Source organism: Mirounga angustirostris, unplaced genomic scaffold (assembly GCF_029215605.1).
Source record: "Mirounga angustirostris isolate CCGP_5_RB_7025 unplaced genomic scaffold, mMirAng1.0.hap1 SCAF_13, whole genome shotgun sequence".
NCBI lineage: Eukaryota > Metazoa > Chordata > Mammalia > Carnivora > Phocidae > Mirounga > Mirounga angustirostris.
In genome coordinates, this window is record NW_026991721.1 from 38,337,608 (window position 1) to 38,362,123 (window position 24,516).

At 38.6% G+C, this 24,516-nt stretch overlaps 1 protein-coding gene and 1 long non-coding RNA gene across 7 annotated transcripts in view; one reads left to right on the forward strand and one right to left on the reverse strand.

Annotated features, from left to right (window-relative positions):
• Window positions 1–20,835, forward strand: part of UEVLD (UEV and lactate/malate dehyrogenase domains) — a 45,339-nt gene extending 24,504 nt beyond the window's left edge. For 3 of the 5 annotated variants that reach the window (XM_045894030.3, XM_054512019.2, XM_064576750.1), the window contains 5 exons: window positions 9,102–9,272; window positions 10,249–10,422; window positions 17,043–17,106; window positions 19,282–19,405; window positions 20,210–20,835. In XM_045894030.3, coding sequence (XP_045749986.1) covers window positions 9,102–9,272; window positions 10,249–10,422; window positions 17,043–17,106; window positions 19,282–19,405; window positions 20,210–20,377 — 701 coding nt within the window. In that variant the 3' untranslated portion in view covers window positions 20,378–20,835. Of the gene's footprint in view, window positions 1–9,101; window positions 9,273–10,248; window positions 10,423–17,042; window positions 17,107–19,281; window positions 19,406–20,209 lie in introns of those variants that run through there. The other 2 variants (XR_010406925.1, XM_064576751.1) reach the window with 2 other exon arrangements.
• Window positions 5,929–23,045, reverse strand: LOC135362350 (uncharacterized). 2 transcript variants are annotated; one of them, XR_010406926.1, is made up of 7 exons: window positions 22,907–23,045; window positions 19,903–20,043; window positions 16,682–16,916; window positions 13,599–13,689; window positions 11,886–11,978; window positions 8,433–8,496; window positions 5,929–6,346 (listed from the first exon to the last, which is right to left on the reverse strand). It is a non-coding gene; the product is annotated as an uncharacterized LOC135362350 (long non-coding RNA). The 2 variants fall into 2 exon arrangements; XR_010406927.1 differs by lacking the exon at window positions 16,682–16,916.
• Window positions 23,046–24,516: the final 1,471 nt, after the last annotated feature.

A 24,516-nucleotide genomic window follows, 5' to 3' on the forward strand; every position in this document is an offset into this window, starting at 1 on the left:
CTTGGAGTAGATGTATAGTGTGTGGTGCTTGCCACCAAGTAGAGAATGTTGAATGAGTCCACACCATCTTGGGGCAACTTTCATGTTCCCCTTGTTAATTTGGTTATATGTTCCTGATAACACTGAATTTAATTACTATTACATGAAGAATTTTAAATATAATGTTAACGAACATCTCATAAATATATTCCATTATATGGAGAAGTACATTAGTAATTTTGGGAAATTAAGGTCAATAGTTTTGAAATTTGAGTAATGCTCCATCATGACAGGCATTGATGACTACAATTGACCATCCTAGAGTTACGCTTTGGCTCCACTTGGACTTTTTCAAAATAGCTATTAAAACATTTGGCGGGGGGGAATGCCTGGGTGACTCAGTCAGTTAAGCGTCTGCCTTCAGTTCAGCTCATGATCCCAGGGTCCTGGGATGGAGCCCCGCATCGGGCTCCCTGCTCGGCGGGGAACCTGCTTCTCCCTCTCCCACTCCCCCTACTTGTGTTCCCTCTCTCGCTGTGTCTCTCTCTGTCAAATAAATAAATAAAATCTTAAAAAAAAAAAAAAAGGGTAGTTGCTTCAGAAGTCATACTGGGGAAACTGGTTCTGCACTTGTTTTTTGAAGTTAATATTTGTATTCCTTTATTTTTATTTTGTTTTTTTTTTTTTTTTTTTTTTAAGCTTTTTTTTTAATTTTAATTATTTATTTATTTATTTGAGAGAGAGAGAGAGAGAGAGAAACAGCATGAGAGGGGAGAGGGTCAGAGGGAGAAGCAGGCTCCCCGCTGAGCAGGAAGCCCGATGTGGGACTTGATCCCGGGACTCCGGGATCATGACCTGAGCCGAAGGCAGTCGCTTAACCAACTGAGCCACCCAGGCGCCCCTATTTTTATTTTGTGCTAAAATACATTTATTTTGTACACGTGGGTAGCTCAGTCAGTTAAGTGTCTGCCTTCAGCTCAGGTCATGATCCCAGGGTCCTGCCACTCCCCCTGCTTGCGCTCTCTTGCTCTCTCTCTTGCTCTCTCTCTCTCTGTCTCTGTCAATTAAATAAATAAAATCTTTAACCAAAAATAAAAAATATATATAACGTAAAATTTACCAATAGTGACATTTAGGTCATTCACAGTGTTTTGCAGCCATCACCACTATCTAGTTCCAGAACATTTCGTCACCCCAAAAGGAAACCGTGTACACAATAAGCAATCACTCCCCATTTCCCCTCTCCTCATGTCCTGGCAACCACTAATCTGCCCTGTGGATTTGCCTGTTCTATATATGTCATATAAATGGAATCATACAATATGTGGCCTGTTATGTCTCGCTTTCACTTAGCATCATGTTTCCAAAGTTCATCCATATTGTAGCATGTATCAGTACATCATTCTTTTTATGGCTGAGTAATATTCCATGGTATGGATATACCACATTTTATTCATCTATCAGTCAATGGACCTTTGGGTTGTATCTTTTTGCTATTGTGAATAGTGCTGCTATGAACATTCATGTACAAGTTTTTGTTTGAAAAACTCTTTTCACTTCTTTTAGGTATATACTCAGAAGTGGAACTTCTGGCTCATATGGCAATTCTGTGTTTAAGTTATTGGTGAATTAATAGTGTGCTTTTGAAGATCTTTATTAACAGCACAAATGGATCTAAATAGCTCTACTTTTTTGAACAGCTTCATAATATTTCGTCATATGGATGTCTGTCTCCTGTTGGGAGACATTTAGGTTGTTTTTGGTTTTTTCTGCTTACAAATAATAGTGGAGAGAACATTGTTATACAAAAATTTTCATGTACTTCTCTAGCAAGATAAAGTAGAATTACTGAGTCAAAAGATACATGTTTTCAAAATTTATATTGTTAAATTGTTCCCAAAGAAGTTACACCAATTTATACTCTCACCAACAGTACATAAGTTTTCCTATCTGCTTTCTCTTGATTACTTTTATTCTTTTTTTTTAATTACTTTTGTTCTATATTAAACATAGTTAATGGGATCATCATCCTATGACATTTTGATCATGGTTACTATGTTTATTATGTTATCATGTTTCCTATTATGTCTATCTTTTATCCCTAAATAACAGTAATAGCACCTGACATTTTTCTAAGGAATCAGTAATATATGCTAGGTACTTTACATATATTCACTCACTGTTACTTTATTTTATAGATGGCTCAGAGAGACTGTGGCTTAGGACATGCAGTTAGTTAGAGGCTAAACTAGGATTTCAAACATAAGTTTGTTACCAGTTTCACATGATTCACTCCAGAAATAGTCTCTGCATATACAAGCATACATGTTTGTGTGGGGGGTTATATGCATGTGTGTGCATGGAGAAAAAAGTATTCCATAGTTGTAAATTTAAAAATAGCATGTTGTTGAGCTATGGAGCAAAGCAAAATTTGCTCAATAGCCAGCGGTTCTTGAAACATGGCTTGTGGATTAATCACTTGTATTAGAATCACCTTAAAATTACAGATGCCTGTGGTTCATCCTATACCTATGAATCCTGAATTTCTAGGGGTGGAGCCTGGGAATCTACATTTTAGATAAGTAGCTCAGGTAATTCTTATACCCATTAAAGTCAGTATTCTAAAAATTGTAAATAGTGACATAATTGCAAATTGTGGAATCAGCACAGAGGAGTATGACCAGCATTTTATAAAAATGAACTAGAAAATAGAAAATATCAGAGTAACATTAAGGGTATTTTCTGTAATGTTTTTGGTTTTGTTTATAAACACATATGCATATATTGTGTCTTGGGTTGCAATAGAAAATGTACTTCATGGCATGCCCATCTCATGGCATGGGTCGTGATCATAATTTTGAAATTCACTGTATTGAAGCTGAAAATCATTGATTTAAGCTCTTTTTTTAAAAACCTCTTTTCCCCCCTCTACATTTACCCCAGGTAAATACTCCTTCATTAGCCACAACATGCCCTTCATAGTTGAAACTCAAGTCACCTTCTCTGTAGGAAGTCTTCCAGAGTAACCCTTTTGCCAAATCACTCATTACTCTTCATGATTTTAGTATTGGTATGTGAAATTTATGTTGTATCTTTTTTTTCTCTTATTGGGACCTTTTATTCTTTTTTTTTTTTTTTTTTAAAGATTTTATTTATTCATTCATGAGAGACAGAGAGAGAGAGAGAGGCAGAGGGAGAAGCAGGCTCCCAAGGAGCAGGGAGCCCGATGCGGGACTCGATCCCAGGACCCTGGGATCATGACCTGAGCCGAAGGCAGACGCTTAACCATCTGAGCCACCCAGGCGCCCGGGACCTTTTATTCTTAAGACAGTCCTCTCTAAAGATAGAGATATGGCATAACATACTCAGTTCATGGCCTTAGTTTGCCACATATGGTAATTCTTAGAGTCTCAGTGTTGTTCATACAGTTCCAAAACCCAGATCACTGTGGCAGTAACCATTAAAGGCACTCACTTGAACTGAACAGTGATTCCCTACCTTATCTTTTGATATGGGTGTTCTTGTTTAACATTTTTTTAAAAAGTCTACCTCTATTCACCAGATAAAAATATCCCTTCTAGTCATTGACTGAAATAATGCCTAAAGGGACATCATTCTTTGATGGTGCCCTCCCTCCCCCCACAACATAGGAAGGTTTTTAATAGCTATCATCTTTTTTTTTTTTAAGATTTTATTTATTCATTTGACAGAGAGATAGCGAGAGAGGGAACACAAGTAGGGGGAGTGGGAGAGGGACAGGGGGAGTGGGAGAGGGAGAAGCAGGCTTCCCGCTGAGCAGGGAGCCCGATGTGGGACTTGATCCCAGGACACTGGGATCATGACCTGAGCCAAAGGCAGCCACTTAACCGACTGAGCCACCCAGGCGCCCCAATAGCTATCATCTTAACACAATTTCTAAATTAAGGGTCATCATCATTTCTAGCATTTTGCGTCACAATGAAGAATAATTTGAAAAGAACATATTTTTATGTAATTTTTATTATAATTGGAATGGCTTAGCACTATACCAGAGAAATGAAAATACTTGTACTGTCTCCAGGATTTTCAGACTAGCTATACTATACTACTATACTAGCTAGAATACTTCAGTGAGGTCTCCACAGCATTGGGACATTAATATTTCATTGCCTAATTTTCCAGTCATTTTGAGTAAAATAATTTAGCAGTGATTTAAAATGAATGTGTATTCCCTTCATCACAACATCATCCTCATAATCTGAGAACAGTAATATATCAGAGCATGAATTATTATTTGCTGGGTCTTTTGACATGCTTGATATTGGATTGATATCCCCTAGTCTAACTATAAGTAGCCACTGGTCTAGGGCCTATGGTTTGGGAACCAGTGGCTTGGCAGGAAGAATGTAGTTTTTCTGGGCTACCTGTGCAGCTGGGATTAGAGGTATGAGGTTTGTATCCTGGGTGTCCAGATGGTGATTGGCCCCTGACCCAGGAGGAAACTTATCACTATGGTAATAAGTAAGTGGTAAAGTTAGGATTTGGAACAGGCAATCTCATTCTGAAGCCGTCCATTCTAACCCTTGAGCCCTACTGTATTATATCTAAGGCAAGGCTTATATCTCTAAGCCCTGCTGTATTATATCTAATGTCATTCACTTTGTGTTCTTAGGGCCTGGTATAATTACCTGTAACATAACGGGAACCTTAGTAGAGGCTTATTGAACTAATTATTATTGAATGAACTTTTATTAGGATCATATCTTTACATAATCATGCTTAAAGTCCTTCCTAGTTCTCTTTATAACTGTAAAATCTTTTTCCCCATATTAAATCACCAACTTTTTTTTAACTCTATTTTTTATTCAAGTATAATTAACATACAGTGTCATATTAATTTCAGGTGTACAATATAGTGGTTCAACATTTCTCAGTGCTAATCAACATAAGCTTACTCTTAGCTCCCTTCACCTATTTCACCCATGCCCCCACCCACCTCCCCTCTGGCAACCCTCTGTTGTCTATAGTTAAGAGTCTGTTTTTTTTGTCTCTCTTCCCTTTTTTTTTTTTGTTCGTTTGTTTTGTTTCTTAAATTCCATATATGAGTGAGATCATATGGTATTTGTCTTTCTCTTACTTCACTTTGCATTATATTCTGTAGGTCCATCCATGTTGTTGCAAATGGCAAGATTTCATTCTTTTTTATGGCTGAGTAATATTCCATTGTAGGGAGGGAGGGAGGGAGGGAGATAGATACCACATCTTCCTTATCCATTTATTTATTGATGGACATGAGTTGCTTCTATATCTTGGCTTTCGTAAATACTTCTGCAATAAATATGGGGTGAATAGATCTTTTTTAATTAGTGTTTTCTTTTTCTTTGGGTAAATATCTAGTAGTGGAATTACTAGATCATATGGTGAGCTTATTGTTAATTTTTTTGAGGAACCTCCGTACTGTTTTCCACAGTGGCTGCACCAGTTCACATTCCCACCAGCAGTGCACAAGGGTTCTTTTTCTCCACATCCTTGCCAGCACTTGTTATTTCTCATCTTTTTTATTTTAGCCATTCTGACAGGTGTAAAGTAATATCTCATTGTGGTTTTAATTTGCATTTACCTGATGATTAGTGATGTTGAGCATCTTTTCATTTGTCTGTTGGCCATCTTTATGTCTTCTTTGGAAAAATGTCTGTTCACATCCTCTGCCCATTTTTAATTTGATTGGTTTTTTGGTGTTGACTTGCATAAGTTCTTTATATATTTTGGAAAATAACCCTTTATCAGATATATCACTTACAAATATCTTCTCCCATTCAGTAGGTTGCCTTTTTGCTTTGTTGATGGTTTTCTTTGCTGTGCGAAAACTTTTTATTTTGGTGTAGTCTCAATAGCTTAATTTTGCTTTTGTTTCCCCTGCCAGAGATAACATATCTAGAAAAATGTTTCCATGGCCGATGTCAAAGAAATTACTGTTTATGTTCTAGGAATTTTATGGTTTAATATCTTCGCATTTAGGTCTTTAATCCATTTCGAGTTTATTTTTGTGTATGGTGTAAGGAAAAGGGCCAGTTTCATTCTTTTGCATGTAGCTGTCCAGTTTTCCCAACACCATTTGTTGAAGAGACTGTCTTTTTCCCATTGTATATTCTTGCCCCTTTGTCATAGACTAATTGACCATAAAAGCATGGGTTGATTTCTAGACTCTCTTCTGTTCCATTGATCTATATGTCTACTTTTGTGTCAGTGCCATACTGTTTTGATTACTACAGCTTTGTAGTATATCTTGAAATCTGAGTTTGTGATACCTCCCAGCTTTGTTCTTCTTTTTCAAGATTGCTTTGGCTATTTGGGGTCTTTTGTAAAATCATCAACTTCTAAGGAAGACCTGAGAAGGAAGAGTCCAAGGAAAATATTCTGAGTGCAAAGAATTTAGTTGCCTTGAGACAGTATTTACCAAACCTAGTTGTGCCTGAGAATCACATGGGGAGTGGCATTCCTGAGGATATTTCCCTTTATGTATTTAAATAAATCTTCAGAACATGGGATAATCTGTAATTTTATTACACTTCCCAAGTTATTCCTGAGTACCCGGCCTAGCATTTAAGAACTGCTGCAGGGGATTGATAGGAACGGAAGACTCTCTGCTTAGTCAGAAGCAGCTTGAAGCTAGATGGAAAGATATTTATATTACTGTTTACATCTTGCATGTGTATCTTTCCATCTAACTTCAAGCTGCTTCTGACTATAATGACTGTAATTCACGACAACAAGAGAGTAATGAGGCAATATATGATTAATTGCAAGAGAATGGTATAGACAGTGAGCACTCTTGTTGGAGTTGAGTGGAGGGAGATACTACTTTCAGCTAAGTAGGATTGAGGTATGTGCCGGATCTACCAGGATAAGGGAGATTTGGATTGCCATGGGGAGGAGGGGTGGGGATGGGGAATGTAGCTCTTGCTAAGTGACTAGATCTTGGAGATGGACAGATGAGCAAGACACAAACAATCCCTGCTTTCGCAGAGCTCATAACATGCTTAATATAGTAGACAGTTGAATAGATATCTATCTAACATGGTGAGAACAGTGAGAAACATTCAAGATAGAAAGAATTTGAGTAAAGCCCATATCAGGAAAGTGAGAGAAATATGTTGGGGTAGAACAGGGACCAATTCAACCTGAGCCAAAGGTTTATATAAGGGAGTGTAAGAAATACTACCTTCTAGGCTCAAAGGAAGAGAGTAAAAGGCTTGGGAGCTTGGGAAATCTTACGGAGTAGGAAGCCTTTCTCGTACTTTTGAAATCATATCAGACAGCTTCTATTCTATTTACTCATGAGGCAACCTTGAGGGCGAGAGCACTTGTAGCATTCAAAGTAGAGAAAGGGGGTAAGAAATGAAATGATCCTGGCAAGATAGGTTGGGATCAAATTGTAAGGTCATGAATTATTCACTGATATTTGGTGATATGGACAAGTCACCTAATCTCTCTAAATATCATTTTCCTCATCTTTTTCTTTTTAAGATTTTTTATTTATTTATTTGACAGAGAGAGAGATAGCGAGAGAGGGAACACAAGCAGGGGGACTGGGAGAGGGAGAAGCAGGCTTCCCAAGGAGCAGAGAGCCCAATGCGGGCTTGATCCCAGCACCCTGGGATCATGACCTGAGCCAAAGGCAGACGCTTAACTGACTGAGCCACCCAGGCGCCCCATTTTCCTCATCTTTATGAGGGTTTTGGACTCCATTTCTAAATATAACATAGTGCTTAAGAGTACTCTGCAGCCAGGCTTGAATTCTGGCTCCATGCTTCCTAGCTCTATGACTGAGCAAGTTACTTAACTTCTCCATGCCTCAGATTCCTCATCTGTAAAATGGGGGATGACATGACCCCATAGTGTGCTGTAGATTAGATTAAATGAGTAACTATATGGAAAGCTCTTAGAGTAGTACTTGGCATATAGAAGTGGTCTGGAAGTGTTAACTCTACACCTTCCAATTCTTCAGGTTTTGACTCATTACCAGGTATCCAATCTGAACACTAGAACACAGGAATTATTTAAGAGGACTCACGAAAAACCGTAATTAAAATCCAGGACCTGCTATCCCCACAGCTGTGTCAAAATATGAGCTGAACTTGGAAAGGACACACCGCACAGGTGTTTCCTTCTGAAACTTGTTTAGAGAGGGCCTTAGAGGCTTCATTAAGAGTATAAAGCCCGGAATCTACTCATTGTCTCCTTGGGATGCTAATGTTACTTTATAAATGTTGACTGGACTACTGCCATCTATTGTGTTGTTTTTCTGTTGTCTGTGCTGCTGATGAAGTCTGGCCACCGTTTTGACATGCACTTAACTATAAAACACATCGTGTACTAGAGAGTAATGAGTTGCAGAACAGCAAATGTGTACTTCAGGATCAGAAGAGTAAACTCCAGAGAACAGCGTTTCCTAAGTCATAACAGTTGCTTACCTGTAGGTCCCATGGAAAGAAGAACCTAAAACCAAGAATACTGGGCTTCAGTATAAGGAAAAGCCTGTAAAAAAAAAAAATGAGCCAAGACATTTTATATTGATTTAAAGATTTTCCAACCATTTTTTTTTCTTCTCTGGAGAAGAATCCTTAGTAAGTAAAAGAGATACAAGCAGAGCTGCTCTGCTGGGAGAGGTCAAAGTAAAGAGCGTGGAGCTATGCCTACCAGCTTTCTTTCCACTTATTCCCAGTCCTTCCATGTGGCCCCTGAGTCACTGTCAAGGAACTCTAGGACTCCTAAACTCACAGTTTAAAAATCAGTGATGCAATTGATTATAGGTTCATTTTTCCAATAGCATATTACCTATTTTTCCTAGGAAAGTTGTGCATTAGAGAAAAAGTGAAGTCCTTGTTTATGGGTTCCGGGTCCTGTACTTTATTTTCTTTATCTTTATTGCTCTCTTCCCCCCCCTCGGGATACACTCTTGCTCTTTATCATCTTTCTGGAAGCAAACCTCAGCCCTTTGTATACTTCTGTGGATATAGGATTGATCTGGAGGCAAATATGCCTGAAAGCTCTCCACTTACAGAAAATAAAAAGAAAAACAAGAGCAAGAACTTGATTAAAACCTAGACCTCAAGCTCAGACTGTTTCTTTTTATTCATTAGATTTGTCTGCCTCTGCTCATTCCAAGGTGGTGATCTTCACGGTCAACTCTTTGGGTAGTTCTCAGTCCTACCTGGATGTGGTACAAAGCAATGTGGATATGTTCAGAGCCCTTGTCCCAGCTCTGGGACATTATAGTCAACATGGTGTCCTGCTCGTTGCATCTCAACCAGGTAAAAGGTTTTATTTTAAATTAATCTGACAGTCCAGAGCATCAGTAGAATTGCCATTGCTGATAAAAGTCATAAAACTAGATTATAAAGGAACAGCTAGGCTATCCAAATTGCTCTTATACTGAACAGTACAGTACCTCCATATCCTGTCAGCCAGCCACTTCTTAGGACTGGCATGAATTAGAAGGTTACAACTTACAATTTTTTATGTCATATCACTATCATTCTGTTCCAGGGTTTTAGCCATGTCTCCTTCAGTGAGAAAATAGTTGAACACCCAAGAGAAAAATACAATGGCTTATGTGAAAGATCTTCTGTTAGCTCTAAAGTGTCATAAAATATTAGTGAGCATGCCAGTATGCGTTGTTGACTTTTCATATATTGCAAATTGTTTTTGGAACTGTTTTACTTAAAAAAGAAGTATTTTCAAGGAATTGGGTGGTACTGGACTCAAATTGGTGAACAGAGTTTCTTCATGTTCCCAGTCTAAGGGTATGCATTTTACATGTTTTCCTATAGTAATTGGTTGAGGGACACTGGTCTCTTTAATTCCTGACATCCCATTGGCATGGCAGAAAAAAGTAGTTGTTTTTGTTTGTAATGTTGTACTGCGTAGTGGTGGTATGTGGTCATTATTTTAATTTAAAGCTAGAAATTCATCTAAAGATATAAAAGAGAGCTTGACCAATGAAAAACAATTATTTTCTGGTTTTCTGTTCCCAGTTAACTAGGAAAATATCTATTTTACACTCTTAATTTATATTTAACAACACAGTTATGTAAAATCATGCTGAAGCCTGGCTAGTGTTTTTAATATATATTAAAAATACAGTTTGCCTCATAGTGCATTTAGAACCTAGGGAGAATATATAGAAGCTCTACTATACTTATTAACGTAATAAGTTTTTGTTTATGAACTAGGCTAGAAGTGTATTTTTAAAAATCTTTGTATTTTCACCTTGTGTGCGATATTCAGTGGAAATCATGACATATGTAACATGGAAACTGAGTGCATTTCCTGTAAATCGAGTGATCGGAATTGGATGTAATCTGGATTCACAGAGATTACAATATATTATTACAAATGTCTTGAAGGCACAGACGTCAGGAAAACAAGTATGGGTTATTGGTGAGCAGGGAGAAGACAAAGGTAAGAAGTACTTTTTTATCGTGAAGAGACTCTTCAAGTGTGGCATTCTCGTTTATTTACTTTTCCGTAAGTTTAAGACTAGGCAAGAGCCCTTAGTTTTATATTTTTTAATTGAATTTCAGAGTCCAGGATTAACTTGAAAGTTTAATTCTCTAGAGAGCCACGTTTAAATAAACCTTAACACATATACAGAACTCTTTCCTTTCCTCTCCCCACACTTCAGTCTTGCTTGCCTTTCCTAGGTTCAGACTGTCTCCCTAGGGCCATACCTCCTGTCTGTTTCTCACCTTTTTTAAACACAATTTTCACTCTTTGTTTATCCTTATGACCTCTTTCACCAGCCCACTTGCTCTCTTCCTACCACAGAAAGCATTCAGTTCCCCAGACTGGAAAGCCCCTTTTCCTATCCGAAAAGAATACTTTCCCTATCCAACTTGAGAATCTCTTCCTTTACTCCTTTACTGTTTCCCTCATGTTTTAAAGTCAAGTTGGTCAGGTGACAGAAGTTCTGTGTTTGTCCTCATTTTGTAAGTAAGTACCTACTCTTTCCTCACTACTGCGTAAGTGTTCGTATGATCTAAAAGAGGCATGGGGCACCTGGGTGGCTCAGTTAGTTCTGGCTCAGGGTGGTCTCAGGGTCGTGAGATTGAGCCCCAAATTAGGGCTCAGTGGGGAATCTGCTTGAGATTCTTTCTGTCCCTCTGCCCCTCCCCACCCCCAGACTCTCTCACTCTCTCTCAAAATAAATCTTTTAAAAAATAAAAGAGGCATAGAGCATGGTCTCTTCCTTTATCACACTTAAAAATCATTTTAGAGCAAGAAGGAAAGTATTTACGTGATATTTTAGCTAATTGTGAAAGTATAGGGAACTATTTGATTAAGTGCCAGAATGAGTATTATAGACTTACAGTGCTTAGCTTATGAGTGAGCATTTAACATAAGTAGAAATGACTGGAGAAAATTCTATATAAGACATCATTGAACTGGACTTTGGAAGAATGAATAGGATTTGAATAGAGAGAAAAGAGTGGGAAAGATACTCCAGAAATGGGAAATCAGAAGCAGGCAAAGGCACATATTAACAGTGGTTGTATCTGTGTTAAAGGAAACTTTTAAAAATGTGTATTTGTCAGTATTTCCTAATTTTGTCACTATGGATATTTAGTATTTGTATAATTTTTAAGAAATTTTTAATAAAATATAGCAGTATTTAAATCTGTGTAAATTGGTACTGGCTACCTAGAAAATTCAATGCTAGCAAGAGCCAGGCTATAGAATAAATCCTTTCAAAACCTGATTTTGTGATTGAGCAGGATGACTTTTCAGGCTCAAAATGCTCCCTACACTAGACGCTGATCAAGAGGACCCTGGAAAAGGGTAGCAAACAAGAACTTGGAGCAGATGTATTGGAGTAATGCACGTCTAGGGTTGCAAACACACCTTAGACCCCATATTTTACTCACTAGTACTATTTGAGTTCTGGTCCACGTTGATCTCTTGCTTCTCTGATTCTTGCAGCTCTCCTAATTAGTTTGCTGTTTCCCCTCTTGTCTACCCTGTAAATGATGCCAAATAAATAATGATGTTAGCCAGAACTTTACTATGTGCTTTCCTGTATGAATCCAATCTTCCTAAATCACGTTACTCTTTTCAAAAACCTTCACTGACTTCCTCTGACCAAACTATTAAATTCCTTTTCTTGGCATTCAAGAAATCCCAAAATAAAGCCCTAATCTTCCTTCCCTATTATAATTAAGGAGGTAGTAATGTTATTTGAGAGTTAGAAGGGACACAGGGGATCAGTTACATTTTGTTGTAGGGAGCCAGCAATGGATACAGAGATGGTAAGAGTGATCTGCCTAAGAACCTATAGTTTTTAGGGTCAAAGAAGGACTAAAACCCAGGTCTTGTACCTCCCAGCCCTACCCAACAGCTTTGCTTCAGCCACAGGGAACTTTGCCCTTCTCCTTCTCTCTCAACATACTCAAATCTCATCCTTTGATGTCTAGGTCAAGCCCTCCTTACTTACACCGTGAAGCTTTTCCTGATCACATCACTCCACAGTGATTCCTTCACCCCTTTGAGCTAAAAGCTATTGCTAACTATATGGTAATTAACCATATAACCAGGAAACATGATGCTTATTCTTTTGTTAAACTGCTGTTTATTCTGGCCCAACTTGAATATTTTGTGTGTATACCTTCTCCTTATTGAAAATGTAAATTATTAAGCTGTTGTCTTAGTTGAAAGTCATACATTCACATTGCAAAAAGTTAAGTAGTACAAAAAGGTATGTGCAGTAAAAAATAAGTCTCCCTTCTATGCCAGATCCCCAGTTTTTCTCCCTAGATTCCGTCACAGTTACCAGTCTCTTGTGTAACCTTGTGGCAATGTTCTGTGCATAGATAAGCACATATATGAAATATTTCCTAGGTGGCCAGTACATACATCATTCTGCACCTTGCCCTTTTGCTTACTGATATGACATGGAAATGATTGCATAATAACATATATAGATCTCACTCATCCTTTTAAACTACTGGATATGTCAACATTTATTTAACCAGCCCCCCTAATAAGTTACAATTTTTGAATGAATAAAAACATTTCACAATATGGTTGTATTAATATCTCAAATTGTAAAGAGAAAATAAAGGATAGTGAAATTGATAAATAAGCCCAGGCACTGTGCTGACTGCTCTTGGAGCTATATAGTTGTGTAAGAACCTGACCATGTCTTCAGGAAGCTTAGATCTAACACAGAAAATGACTATAATGGAAGGCAGCATTGACTTGCCATGAGAGAGGTCCATGGGAAGTAGGCTAAAAACACAAGGAAAGAATATGGCAGTTTTGCCTTGAGCTCTCACATGGGAACTAGAAATAGAGGGATGTAGGTACATGTGAATTGGAATCACTTAAATATAATATTATGTACTATTTTACTTATATAAAAGAATACATAAAATGTATAACGTATATTTTGAAGCATAATAGTAGAACAAACATTCATGAATCTATAGTCAATTAAGAACATTACCAATACCACTGAAGCTACTGATGTTCTCCCCAACCCATGTCCCTGTGTTCCATCTAGACACCACCATCAGATCGCTTTTTATCCTGTCTTGTACTTTGTTTCAGAGATAGTTACATCCATGATAGGTCTAACTTACCTTGGCCCTGAAGCCAGAAATGGACAGAGGCTCCCTCTGCTGGTTACGTGTGTAAACATCAACTGGTTATATTTTTGCATAAGTGACGTCCCTGCAGTAACAGCAATTATAATTACTTTTCATTGAAAGCCTACTATGTGTATTAAATGTGTTGCATATCTCATTTAAAATTTACAAACACCCTCTGAAGGGGATGGTGGTTTTCCAAATTAAAAGATGAGGAAGCTTAAGACTCCATGAGGTTAAGTAATTTGCCCAAGATTACATACTAGGAAGATTTGAACCCTGCTCTCACTCCAAAGCTGTGCTTTTTCTTGCTGTGACTTAATTAGAAAGTTTATCTAAAGCATTTAGTACCGTGTCTAACACAGTGTAAATACTCAGTAAATGGCAGTTTCTATTACAGCGATCAGCAAGACAGCGATGAATAGAAACTTGGTGAAAAGACATGTAAAACTACACTTTGAAGTAAAGCAACATTAGGATTTGGAAACTGTTCTAAGAATAGCAGGTGTGCAAATAAAATTAATCCTCATCAAGTATTTCAGAGACAAATGACAGCTACAGCCTGGGGGGAGAAATACATGACATACAAGACCCTTTAGGATTAGTTTCCTGCTTCCCTCCCCTCACCAGCTTCCTCTTCCGCTATCCTGCCAGGCACTCTGTGCTAGTCATATGGTCAACCTGCAGTTTCTTGAATGATGCACGCACTGTCATGCCTCCTTCTTTTGTACCTGATTCTTCCTTTCCCTGAACATTCATTCACTTGGCTAACTCCTGCTCACCCTTCCAGACTGGGCTTGAGTGCCGCCTCTCCCAGGAAGCCTTTCCTAATTCTCCAGGTTAAGTAAGTCCATGCCTCTAGCATAACTGTTATCACACTGTGTTAGAATTGCATATTTACCTGTTTACCCCACCGAACTGCAAGTTCCTTGACCGTGGAATGACCTTAGTAAATGTGTTTTGAAATGATGCTCATACTATCTTGTTGTAACCAAAGGTCATTCATACTATGCCCCCCCCAAATTAGAGAGCAGAACATATACTTTGGAGCTGCTATTTTCGGCTGTGTTACTAACATCACATGTAAACTGCAGATAACTCCTTCAAATGATGGTTTAGAAATCCAAGGGTTGGATCTCAGAATAGACTGTTAGGTCATCTGCTTTGGGCTTCAGTCTTACACAAGGGAAGGTGTTGTATACAATGGAAAAGAGTTTCCCCATGGTCATTGTTCATTAAAATTTGGGGGGCCAGAGGATTGCTGTTCTTGAGAAATGGAGCCAGAAAGATAAGGATTGATTAGCTACAGTATTCGAAAGGGCTCCCTAAAATAGGTTGGACATATATTTAGGAAGTTTGAAGGGCTGGGCAGTAAGTAAACAAACAAAATAAGTCCATCTAAACTTAATTGAAAATTCTAATGACTATGTCACAAGCAAAATCGAACATAGTGAAGCTTTCTCCCTCTCACCATTCTTTCCTAATGGCTCTTGGAAGTCAGGATTCAGAGAGGAGAGAATGAATGTGATATATACATACACACACTCATAATTAACTTTCAGATTTTTGTGCCCCTTTCTGAGTCTTCTCATTCCTCCCTTGTCCCTTTTATTCATTCTTCCAAGGTCTGTAAATGCTGTATTTCACTTAACGGACATTTCCCCCAATTTTCTATCTATTGTGAATATACCAATAATGTACAGAAATTTTTTAGAAAAAAATTCATATATAACCATTCTGTCCAAGTAAAATATATTTTAAAAATCTCTTAATCTGCCCACATTTATTTGTATTGTTCATATAACAATTTTTTTACTCAACATAAAAGCTTTAAAGATTTATTTATTTATTTGAGAGAGAGAGAGCATGCACGCAGGTGGGGGGAGGGGCAGAGAGAGAGGGAGAAGGAGAGAAGCAGACTCCCTGCTGAGCATGGAGCCAGATTGTGGATGCTGGGCTCAAGCTGACCCTGAGATCATGACCTGAGCCGAAATCAAGAATCTGAAGCTCAACTGACTGAGCCACCCAGGTGCCCCTTAATATAAGAGCTTTTAAAATTTTTTCATGTCTTTGAATTTAACTGTTGCAAGTATGCTTTCCTCTTTGTTGATATAATTTTGGATTATGCATGAAGTCAGTTCTGCATCATCTCCTGTGTATCCTTTACCACAGTAAAAATACGTGTGAGAGGACACAAAAGAACACATGGTCCCTGTTCCCTGCAAGCTTATCATCAGTTTGAGGAAGAGATATCTGGATACATATGGTGTCCTTTGTTGCTGACCCATCACTAAATGGCCTAATTTTGAATGCAGTTTGGAAGACATATCTTGGGGCGCCTGGTGGGACAGTTAAGCGTCCGATTCTTGATCTCGGCTCAGGTCATGATCTCAGGGTCATGAGATGAAGCCCCATGTCAGGCTCCGTGCTCAGCAGGGAGTCTGCTTGAGATACTCTCCCTCCCTCTCCTTCTGGACCTGCCCCCCTGCACTCTCACTCACTTTTTCTCTCTCAAATAAATAAATCTTTTTTTTTTTTAAAGAGTTATAGCTTAAATATAGTCTTATATATCCAAATGTATTTTTGTTTTGCCTACCCCACTACAGATCTGTATTAAAGAATGTCTTCGGGCGCCTGGGTGGCTCAGTTGGTTGAGCAACTGCCTTCGGCTCAGGTCATGATCCTGGAGTCCCGGGATTGAGTCCCGCATCGGGCTCCCTGCTCAGCAGGGAGCCTGCTTCTCCCTCGGACCCTCCCCCCTCTCATGCTCTCTCTATCTCATTCTCTCTCTCAAATAAATAAATAAAATCTTTATAAAAAAAAAAGAATGTCTTCACACAGATGAGAAATAGATGAATATTATAAGGGTTTCAAAATGTTTGTGGCAATTTCTATTTAATATTAAAATGTGGTGTAAACATCCAGTTCATGCGCAAAGCTTTGAATTTTTGAGTTGTTTTTGTAAATGATGTAATGAGACGAAATGGTAACCCAAAAGATCCTCGTAGCAAACAGGACCCTGCCTCTCTAACAGCTGTGGAAATCTAGCCAAAATAGGTGACCAAATTATTCCTTACCTGGTGAAAGAAATTAATCTCAGTGTGTTTCCCAGTGGAGCAAATGCCAAGTGCTTGCTGCTGAGGAAAGAAAGCTTTCTACTTGGACAGTAAAACGGCCCTCGTAGAACTAGTGTTGATGAGAGAGCACAGGGAAGGAGGCTGAAGATAGGCTCTGAGGATCATGCTTTTGGGGGCATTGCAACTCCCAGGCAGTAGGCACAGCATACCCAGTGCCAACAGTGGAAAACTGTTTCTAGAAAAGGGGGAAAGGTGTTTAAAGCTTAATACAGATACCCTTGACTGCAAATGATCGTTTATCACGTCTTAATCCTAAGGGAGTTGTTAGCAACATATAATTAATTTTTCCTTTAATTTTTAGTGCCCACATGGGGTGGCCAAGAAGAAGTAATGAGTCCTAACTCTCAGGTGCAGTTGTCCAACAGGTAACACTGAGTGTCGATTTGCATTTGCCCAGTTGAAAATCGTGTATTTCGTAGCTACCATAACAACTGTTTACACAGCATGCCCTTACCAGGCTTCTGCAAACAAAACTAGCTAGTATGGACAAGTTCAAAGTACAAGAGATCAATGCTTTCTAGTCTCTGATTTCTTATTTGAAAGAAGATCCAGGAGTGCTTTGCAAACTTTATTTCAGATACACTATGGACAGGTAAATGGTAAAACAGGGTTCTTATTGATAGTCCTTGATTTCCTGCTCTGATGAGTCAACATCTGAGGATATTAAGAATTTTCTTAATGTGGAAAGAATTTGTATCACTTAAATTTAATACGGGGGCGCCTGGGTGGCTCAGTTGGTTGAGCGTCCGACTCATGGTTTCGGCTCAAGTTGTGATCTCAGTGTCGTGAGATCGAGCCCCACGTTGGGGCTGCTTGAGATTCTCTCTCTCTCTCTTTCTCCTTCTGCCACTCCCCCGCTCGCAAGTGCTCTCTAAAATAAATAATCTTAAAAAAATAATAATGTATTTATTGATACATAAATACATTTGGAAACCAATCTAATATGAATGGATAAGCCATATTATAAGTTCAGGCAAAAATAAAGTGTAACACATAGATCCCTGTGTCTTTTGCCTTTGGTCAGACACCTTCCGAGGTCCCTGCCCTATAGTTTGTACTCCATGCACGGTGTATTTTTATGCCATCTGTTGTCTCGCCATCATGTAATAACATACATTTCTGCAGTTCGGTGGAGACTTTTTGCTTTTTAAACATTCAGCTTAAGACCCTTAGCCTGTAACAACTGGAAAGAATATTCTCTTAGTGAGAAGAGTAGAGTGTTATATAATCCCTTCTATAATTTTTTTTTTAAAGATTTTATTTATTTGACAGAGAGAGACAAAGCGAGAGAAGGAACACAAGCAGGGGGAGTGGGAGAGGGAGAAGCAGGCTTCCTGCTGAGCAGGGAGCCCGATGTGGGGCTCAATCCCAGGACCCCAGGTTCATGACCTGAGCCGAAGGCAGACGCTTAATGACTGAGCCACCCAGGCGCCCCATATAATCCCTTCTAATCTGATTCTCTACATAATCCTACATTTATAAGGAAGAAATTATAAAAGGAAGAAATCCAAACATGTTTAATTTATATCATTTTTATTATTTATAAAGAGAATGTATGTTGTTATAAAACTTCATATACTACAGATATCTATAAAGTAGAAAGTGAAAAGCTGGGGGGGGTCATCCCACTCCCCAGAGACAACCACTATTAACAGCTTAGTGTCCACATGTCCAAACATTTTTCCAGTGCTTATGCAAACATTATTATTTTTATTATTTGTATAATAATAGATATATGCTATTCATATTACCTTGCAACTTACTTTGTTTCCTTAATAATAAATCTTGGACATTTTTCCATGTTGTACATAGAAGCTACCTCATTCCTCTCTGGAGCTATACAGTACTACATTTGGATAGTGATTTATTGAACCAGTCCTCTTTTGATGAGTTGTTTCCAGAATTTTTGCTGTCTCACACAAGGCAAACATGCATATATATTTGCATATTTGCACATATTGCAGTGGAGTAAAATCCCTGAGGAGGAATTTCTAGATCAGATGTTGCTAAATCTTCCTCCTAAAAGATTATATCACTTACCGCTCTCAACAGCAGTTATGGGAATGCCTGTTTCTCTGTAGCTTCTCCAGAAGTAGTTATCAATCTTTTAAAATTTGCCGATTTTGATAGGCAACACTGGCGTATTGTTTTAACTCACATTTAAATATTAGTAGAGGTGAGCTTCTTTTTATGTTAGCCATTTGTATTTTCTCTGTCAACTACCTGCCTGACATTTTTTAAAAGTTTTTTATTGTTATGTTAATCCCCATACATTACATCATTGGTTTTAGATGTAGTGTTCCATGATTCATTGTTGCCTGCCTGACATTTTAAGAAAAGTTTAGTCAGTAGATTATCTGTAGGCTTTCCTAACAATTGCTGTATAACACTTATTTCTGAATCAAAAAATATCTAATTAATACCTTAAATGGTATAAAACTAAATGTACATACTTTGTGAATTTTCTGAGATTTATTATTGTTTGTTTGTTTGTTTATTTATTTATTTATTTATTTATTTATTTATTTTTGGTAACCTAGAGCCATGGAACTGTTACGGGTAAAAGGCCAAAGATCCTGGTCTGTTGGACTGTCGGTAGCTGACCTGGTTGACAGTATTGTAAGCAATAAAAAGAAAGTACATTCTGTATCAATTTTAGCAAAGGTAATTTCTGTTTTCATACTTTCATCATGTTTTTAAACTTCGCAATTATTCGTATAAATCCAGAAAAAGTGTTACTCTGACTGTTCCTCAGGGGTCTTCAGTATCACTGGTTTCGAGAATGACACACCGGAGGAGACAGTTCAGTCTAAGCCCCGTCCTGCTTGGTTATGGGAAGCCTGGACTTCTTCCAGGTTGCCCCTCCCCCCCACGTAATTTTTGGGAAGCCTCAACAAACATTTGTGTATTCCATAAAGTTCTTCTGGTTGTCATTTACCACACCTCTGCCAGTCACCTCACCCCAGACTGACGTGCCAGCTCGTCTTAGCTGCTCGTCCATCTGCTTCTCCAGTTCACTTTGTCCTTTACCACTTTATCCAAGCATAGAGTCCCTAAAGCACAGCTAAGACAAGGCACACAGGCTTAACCACATTATCTTGAAAACTCTGGAATATCAGAAGGGAAATAAAACACGGAAAGGGAAACTTAAAACAGGTTACCGTATGTGACGGGGTCCCTCCCCAGGGAGTCCACTCTGACCATCTTCTCTCAGCCCCCAGCCTGCTCCCCATCCTGCAGCGGGCTAGCGCCCCACAAAGCGGCTGTCTCTGACCACGTGCTTCCTGTCTCGCACACATTTTCTGAAACAAGCATGAGTTTAGAAATTAAATGAACACAACTTTTTTTTAAAGTTCAATTCGTATCTGTTTATAACAACTAGAAAAGCAAGGAAGTATCCATATTTATGATATTAATTTTTTGCAGTGATTTAGCTCTATCATAATCCCTTTTTTTTTTTCATTTCAGGGATATTATGGTATAAACAGTGAAGTGTTCTTAAGTTTGCCTTGCATCGTTGGGACCAGTGGCGTATCAGAAGTCATCCAAAGCACAGTGAAGGAAGATACAGTGACCAAGAAACTCCAGAGCAGTGCATCATCAATCCATGGTCTCCAACAACAGTTAAAACTTTGATTCTAAAGTTCAGTTACCAGAAGGGAAAGGTCATTTAATTTGGCCAACATATATGGGGTTGAGAATTTCTGTTTCTTATTACTTACCCTTACAAACTGCTTGGTTAAGGTAGACGGTTTCCGGTTAGCTTTGTAATTTGAATCCTTAGGGAGTGGGGCAGTGGGGAGAGATCTAATTTTCTGTGTTGCTCTTGAGCTATCTAAACTGTTCTTTAAACCTCCAGCAGAAGTAGACATGCATCTACAATATGCATCATTTAAATTTATGGATCCTCAACTAAAAGCACATTCAGCACTTTGGGAATATTTTGAAAGTATATATTTTTAAAAGAAAGTGACTCCCTGACTGTTATAATAAACACGATAAGCTGAAGGTCCAGTATTGATTTACAGAATCTGTGCTAGGTGTACTTTCAAAAGATCCCCAGCCTAAGGTATTGTTTCTTCTTTAAAATATAATTGGTAGTAATGGGAAAGCATTTTGTTTCCCCTCTTCAAATTAATTAGCTACCAAAAAAAAAAAAAAATTTATGTGCACTTTCAAGTAGTAAAAGGGCAAGTGAAATTTTTTAATATTTGAAGAAAAAGTGTAGTTAAATTTCCAGTGGGACTGTCCTTTCTGAAATTTTTTATAACCCTTTCTTGGGCTATATAATAGATCTCCAACATCTCAAAAATCCACTATACTACTAGTATCATAGAGAAATGTATATTTTTAGTGGAAATAGATTAGGAAAAAAAAGCCAAGCAATTTACCTTAAAGCTAAAATATGAGGCTTTCTTAAAAACCATTAGTCTTAAGGAGAAGAGGTTGGATGGACTGGCTGTTCTGAGCGAACCTTTTTACCACTCCTGAAGAAATGTTCAGAGTCCGTATGCCTTTATGGGTCAGTAACAGTATCTTCGGGCGCCTGGGTGGCTCAGTTGGTTAAGCGACTGCCTTCGGCTCAGGTCATGATCCTGGAGTCCCTGGATCGAGTCCCGCATCGGGCTCCCTGCTCAGTAGGGAGTCTGCTTCTCCCTCTGACCCTCCCCCCTCTCATGTGCTCTCTCTCATTCTCTCTCTCTCAAATAAATAAGTAACAGTATCTTCATATGTGAAAGCGCATTATTACAGATGCAACACACAACTAGTAGTAACAGCTAACGCTGACACTTCTATTTCAGGCAGGGTGATGAGCACTTTATTATTTTATTGAATCCTGAAAATCATCCACTGCGGTAGGTTCTGTCATTTTATAGAGGAGAAAACTGAGGTTTAGTGCCCAGGTGTCACAGCCCAGGGGCACTTATCCACACAGCCTCTTCTTTTTCTAAGCAGTAGAAGGATGAAAAAGCCTAACAGCCAAAATAGTAAGCACAAGACCATAAAGCTGGGATTCTGTACACTACAGAAGGATTACCTCTATTCTCATGTAGGGGCTGACTTTCTTTGTTATCCCAATATAGTTTTTTGAAAGATGGATTCCCTGACTTCCCAGACTTGCCCTCAGCAAATAGCAAAGAGGAGTATGCACTGAGATAGGTGTTTATTTATTTAGTCACAGGGTACTGACTATAAGCCTACAGCACACCAGGCACTGTACTGGGCACCGCAGATACACGGGTGGGCCAGCCGGGAACTAGGCACAGCCCTCACTGTCCGTACAGTCTAGTATGGGAGACATCGTAATCAAATCTCAGAAATAAATGTACAATTCCAAGTACAGTAAGTACTGCAAAGTTGTCCCAGTTGCTCTGAAAGCACGTAACAGGCAAATCCAAACCTCGTCAGAGAGCTAGGAGCCAGGTGGTTTGTAAGGGCAGACACATCCCTGGTTAGTACTTGGATGGGAGAAACAGTGAAACTAATGCCGATTTAGTGTAATAATAATGGATGCTTATAATGAGCTTAAATCATAAAGTGAAATTGTACTGTGTCCCATGTTTGAGAAAGTATAAAGTATTTAATACGTTTGGAAAGATTCCCCGTGAGAATTACCTGGGCTAAAAACCTTGGGCATTTGAAGAGATATGTATTAGTTCTGTGTAAGTTCACTACATTGGGTAGATTATTTTGGTGTTACTCTTAACAATGTATCCTCACTATCCTGTTGCATGAAATACGGGAGTAAAACTGAAAGAATCATTTCTTGTATTTTTTAAATTAGCCTTTTCTAATATCTGTGATCTAATTAGAAATTAGATAATTTCTACTATCTAATTTCTAATACACTCTTGAATAATAACTTTGCTGCAAGACATTGTGTAATAGATGAATTACCAAGAGTTCACTATATTAATTATAAATGAAGGTCAATGAGGGAGCCTGGGTGGCTCAGTCGTTAAGCGTCTGCCTTCGGCTCAGGTCATGATCCCAGGGTCCTGGGATCGAGCCCTGCATTGGGCTCCCTGCTTGGCAGGAAGCCTGCTTCTCCCTCTCCCACTCCCCCTGCTTGTGTTCCCTCTCTCGCTATGTCTTTCTCTGTCAAATAAATAAAACCTTAAAAAAAAAATGAAGGTCAATGAATGCAATATAACAAATACTTACTGAGCATCTACTGTTACTCCAAATACTGTGTTAGAATATAAGTATTCAGGGACGCCTGGGTGGTTCAGTCGTTGGGCGTCTGCCTTCGGCTCAGGTCATGATCCCAGGGTCCTGGGATCGAGTCCCACATCGGGCTCCCTGCTCAGTGGGGAGTCTGCTTCTCCATCTCCCTCTGCTGCTCCCCCTGCTTGTGCTCGCTCTCTCTCTCTCTCTCTCTGACAAATAAATAAATAAAAATCTTAAAAAAAAAAAAAGAATATAAGTATTCAAAGTTGAGTAATTGTCCTTGCCCTGCAGAAGCCCACCATATAGAAATAATTCTATCAGTTATTTCCTTAAGTGTTGAGTATTACCAATCACGTAGGTTCCATATGTAAGTCAAGAAGCAGTACCACCACTACCCCACTATGATTTGGTGGTAATTGCCTTTCACGGTTTTTTTAACTTTCACTGTTTCATTTTTCCAAAATCATGCATTGTTTCTTCTTGTTATGATTTTTAGTGGGGCTTGGATTAAAATGCTTTGATTTTGTAGTGCAGAGATAAATACTTGATATTCCAATTTACATCATAGCTTTCCTTAAGTATCAAGAACAAGGAGTAAAATAAACTTTGACTTTAAAATCACCAGAAGAGGGGCGCCTGAGTGGCTCAGTTGGTTAAGCGCCTGCCTTCGGCTCAGGTCATGATCCTGGAGTCCCGGGATCGAGTCCCGCATCAGGCTCCCTGCTCGGCAGGGAGTCTGCTTCTCCCTCTGACCCTCCTCCCTCTCATGCTCTCTGTCTCTCATTCTCTCTCTCAAATAAATAAATAAAATCTTTAAAAAAAAAAGTTAAAAAAAAATGAAGTTTAAAAAAAAATAAAATAAAATCACCAGAAGATGCCTAATTTATTTAAAGAGTGAAAGAAAATTTGTTCAGATTGAGGAGAGTTTCTTTCATATAATTGATACAGTACCCAGCACATTTATTTCATTTTAAGTGGCTTAAGTGCAAAATTAAGAGACTGGCTTCTGTTGTTTTCAAGCTTTTATTTATTTATTTTTATTTTTATTTTTTTAATTTTATTATGTTAGTCACCATACAGTACATCATTGGGTTTTGATGTGGTGATCCACGATCCATTGTTTTCATATAACACCCAGTGCTCCATGCAGTACGTGCCCTCCTTAATACCCATCACCGGGCTAACCAATCCCCCCTCCCCCCTCCCCTCTAAAACCCCGTTTGTTTCTCAGAGTCCATAGTCTCTCATGGTTCATCTCTCCAATTCCCCCTCCCCATTTTTCCCTTTCTTCTCCTAATGTCCTCCATGTTATTCCTTATGTTCCACAAATAAGTGAAACCACATAATTGACTTTCTCTGCTTGACTTATTTCACTTAACATCTCCTCCAGTCCCATCCATGTTGATGTAAAAGTTGGGTATTCATCCTTTCTTGTGGCTGAGTAATATTCCATTGTATATATGGACCACATCTTCTTTATCCATTCATCTGTTGAAGGGCATCTCGGCTCTCTCCACAGTTTGGCTATTGCAGACATTGCTGCTATAAAAATTGGGGTGCATATGGCCCTTCTTGTTTTCAAGCTTTTAAAAATTACTTCCAGC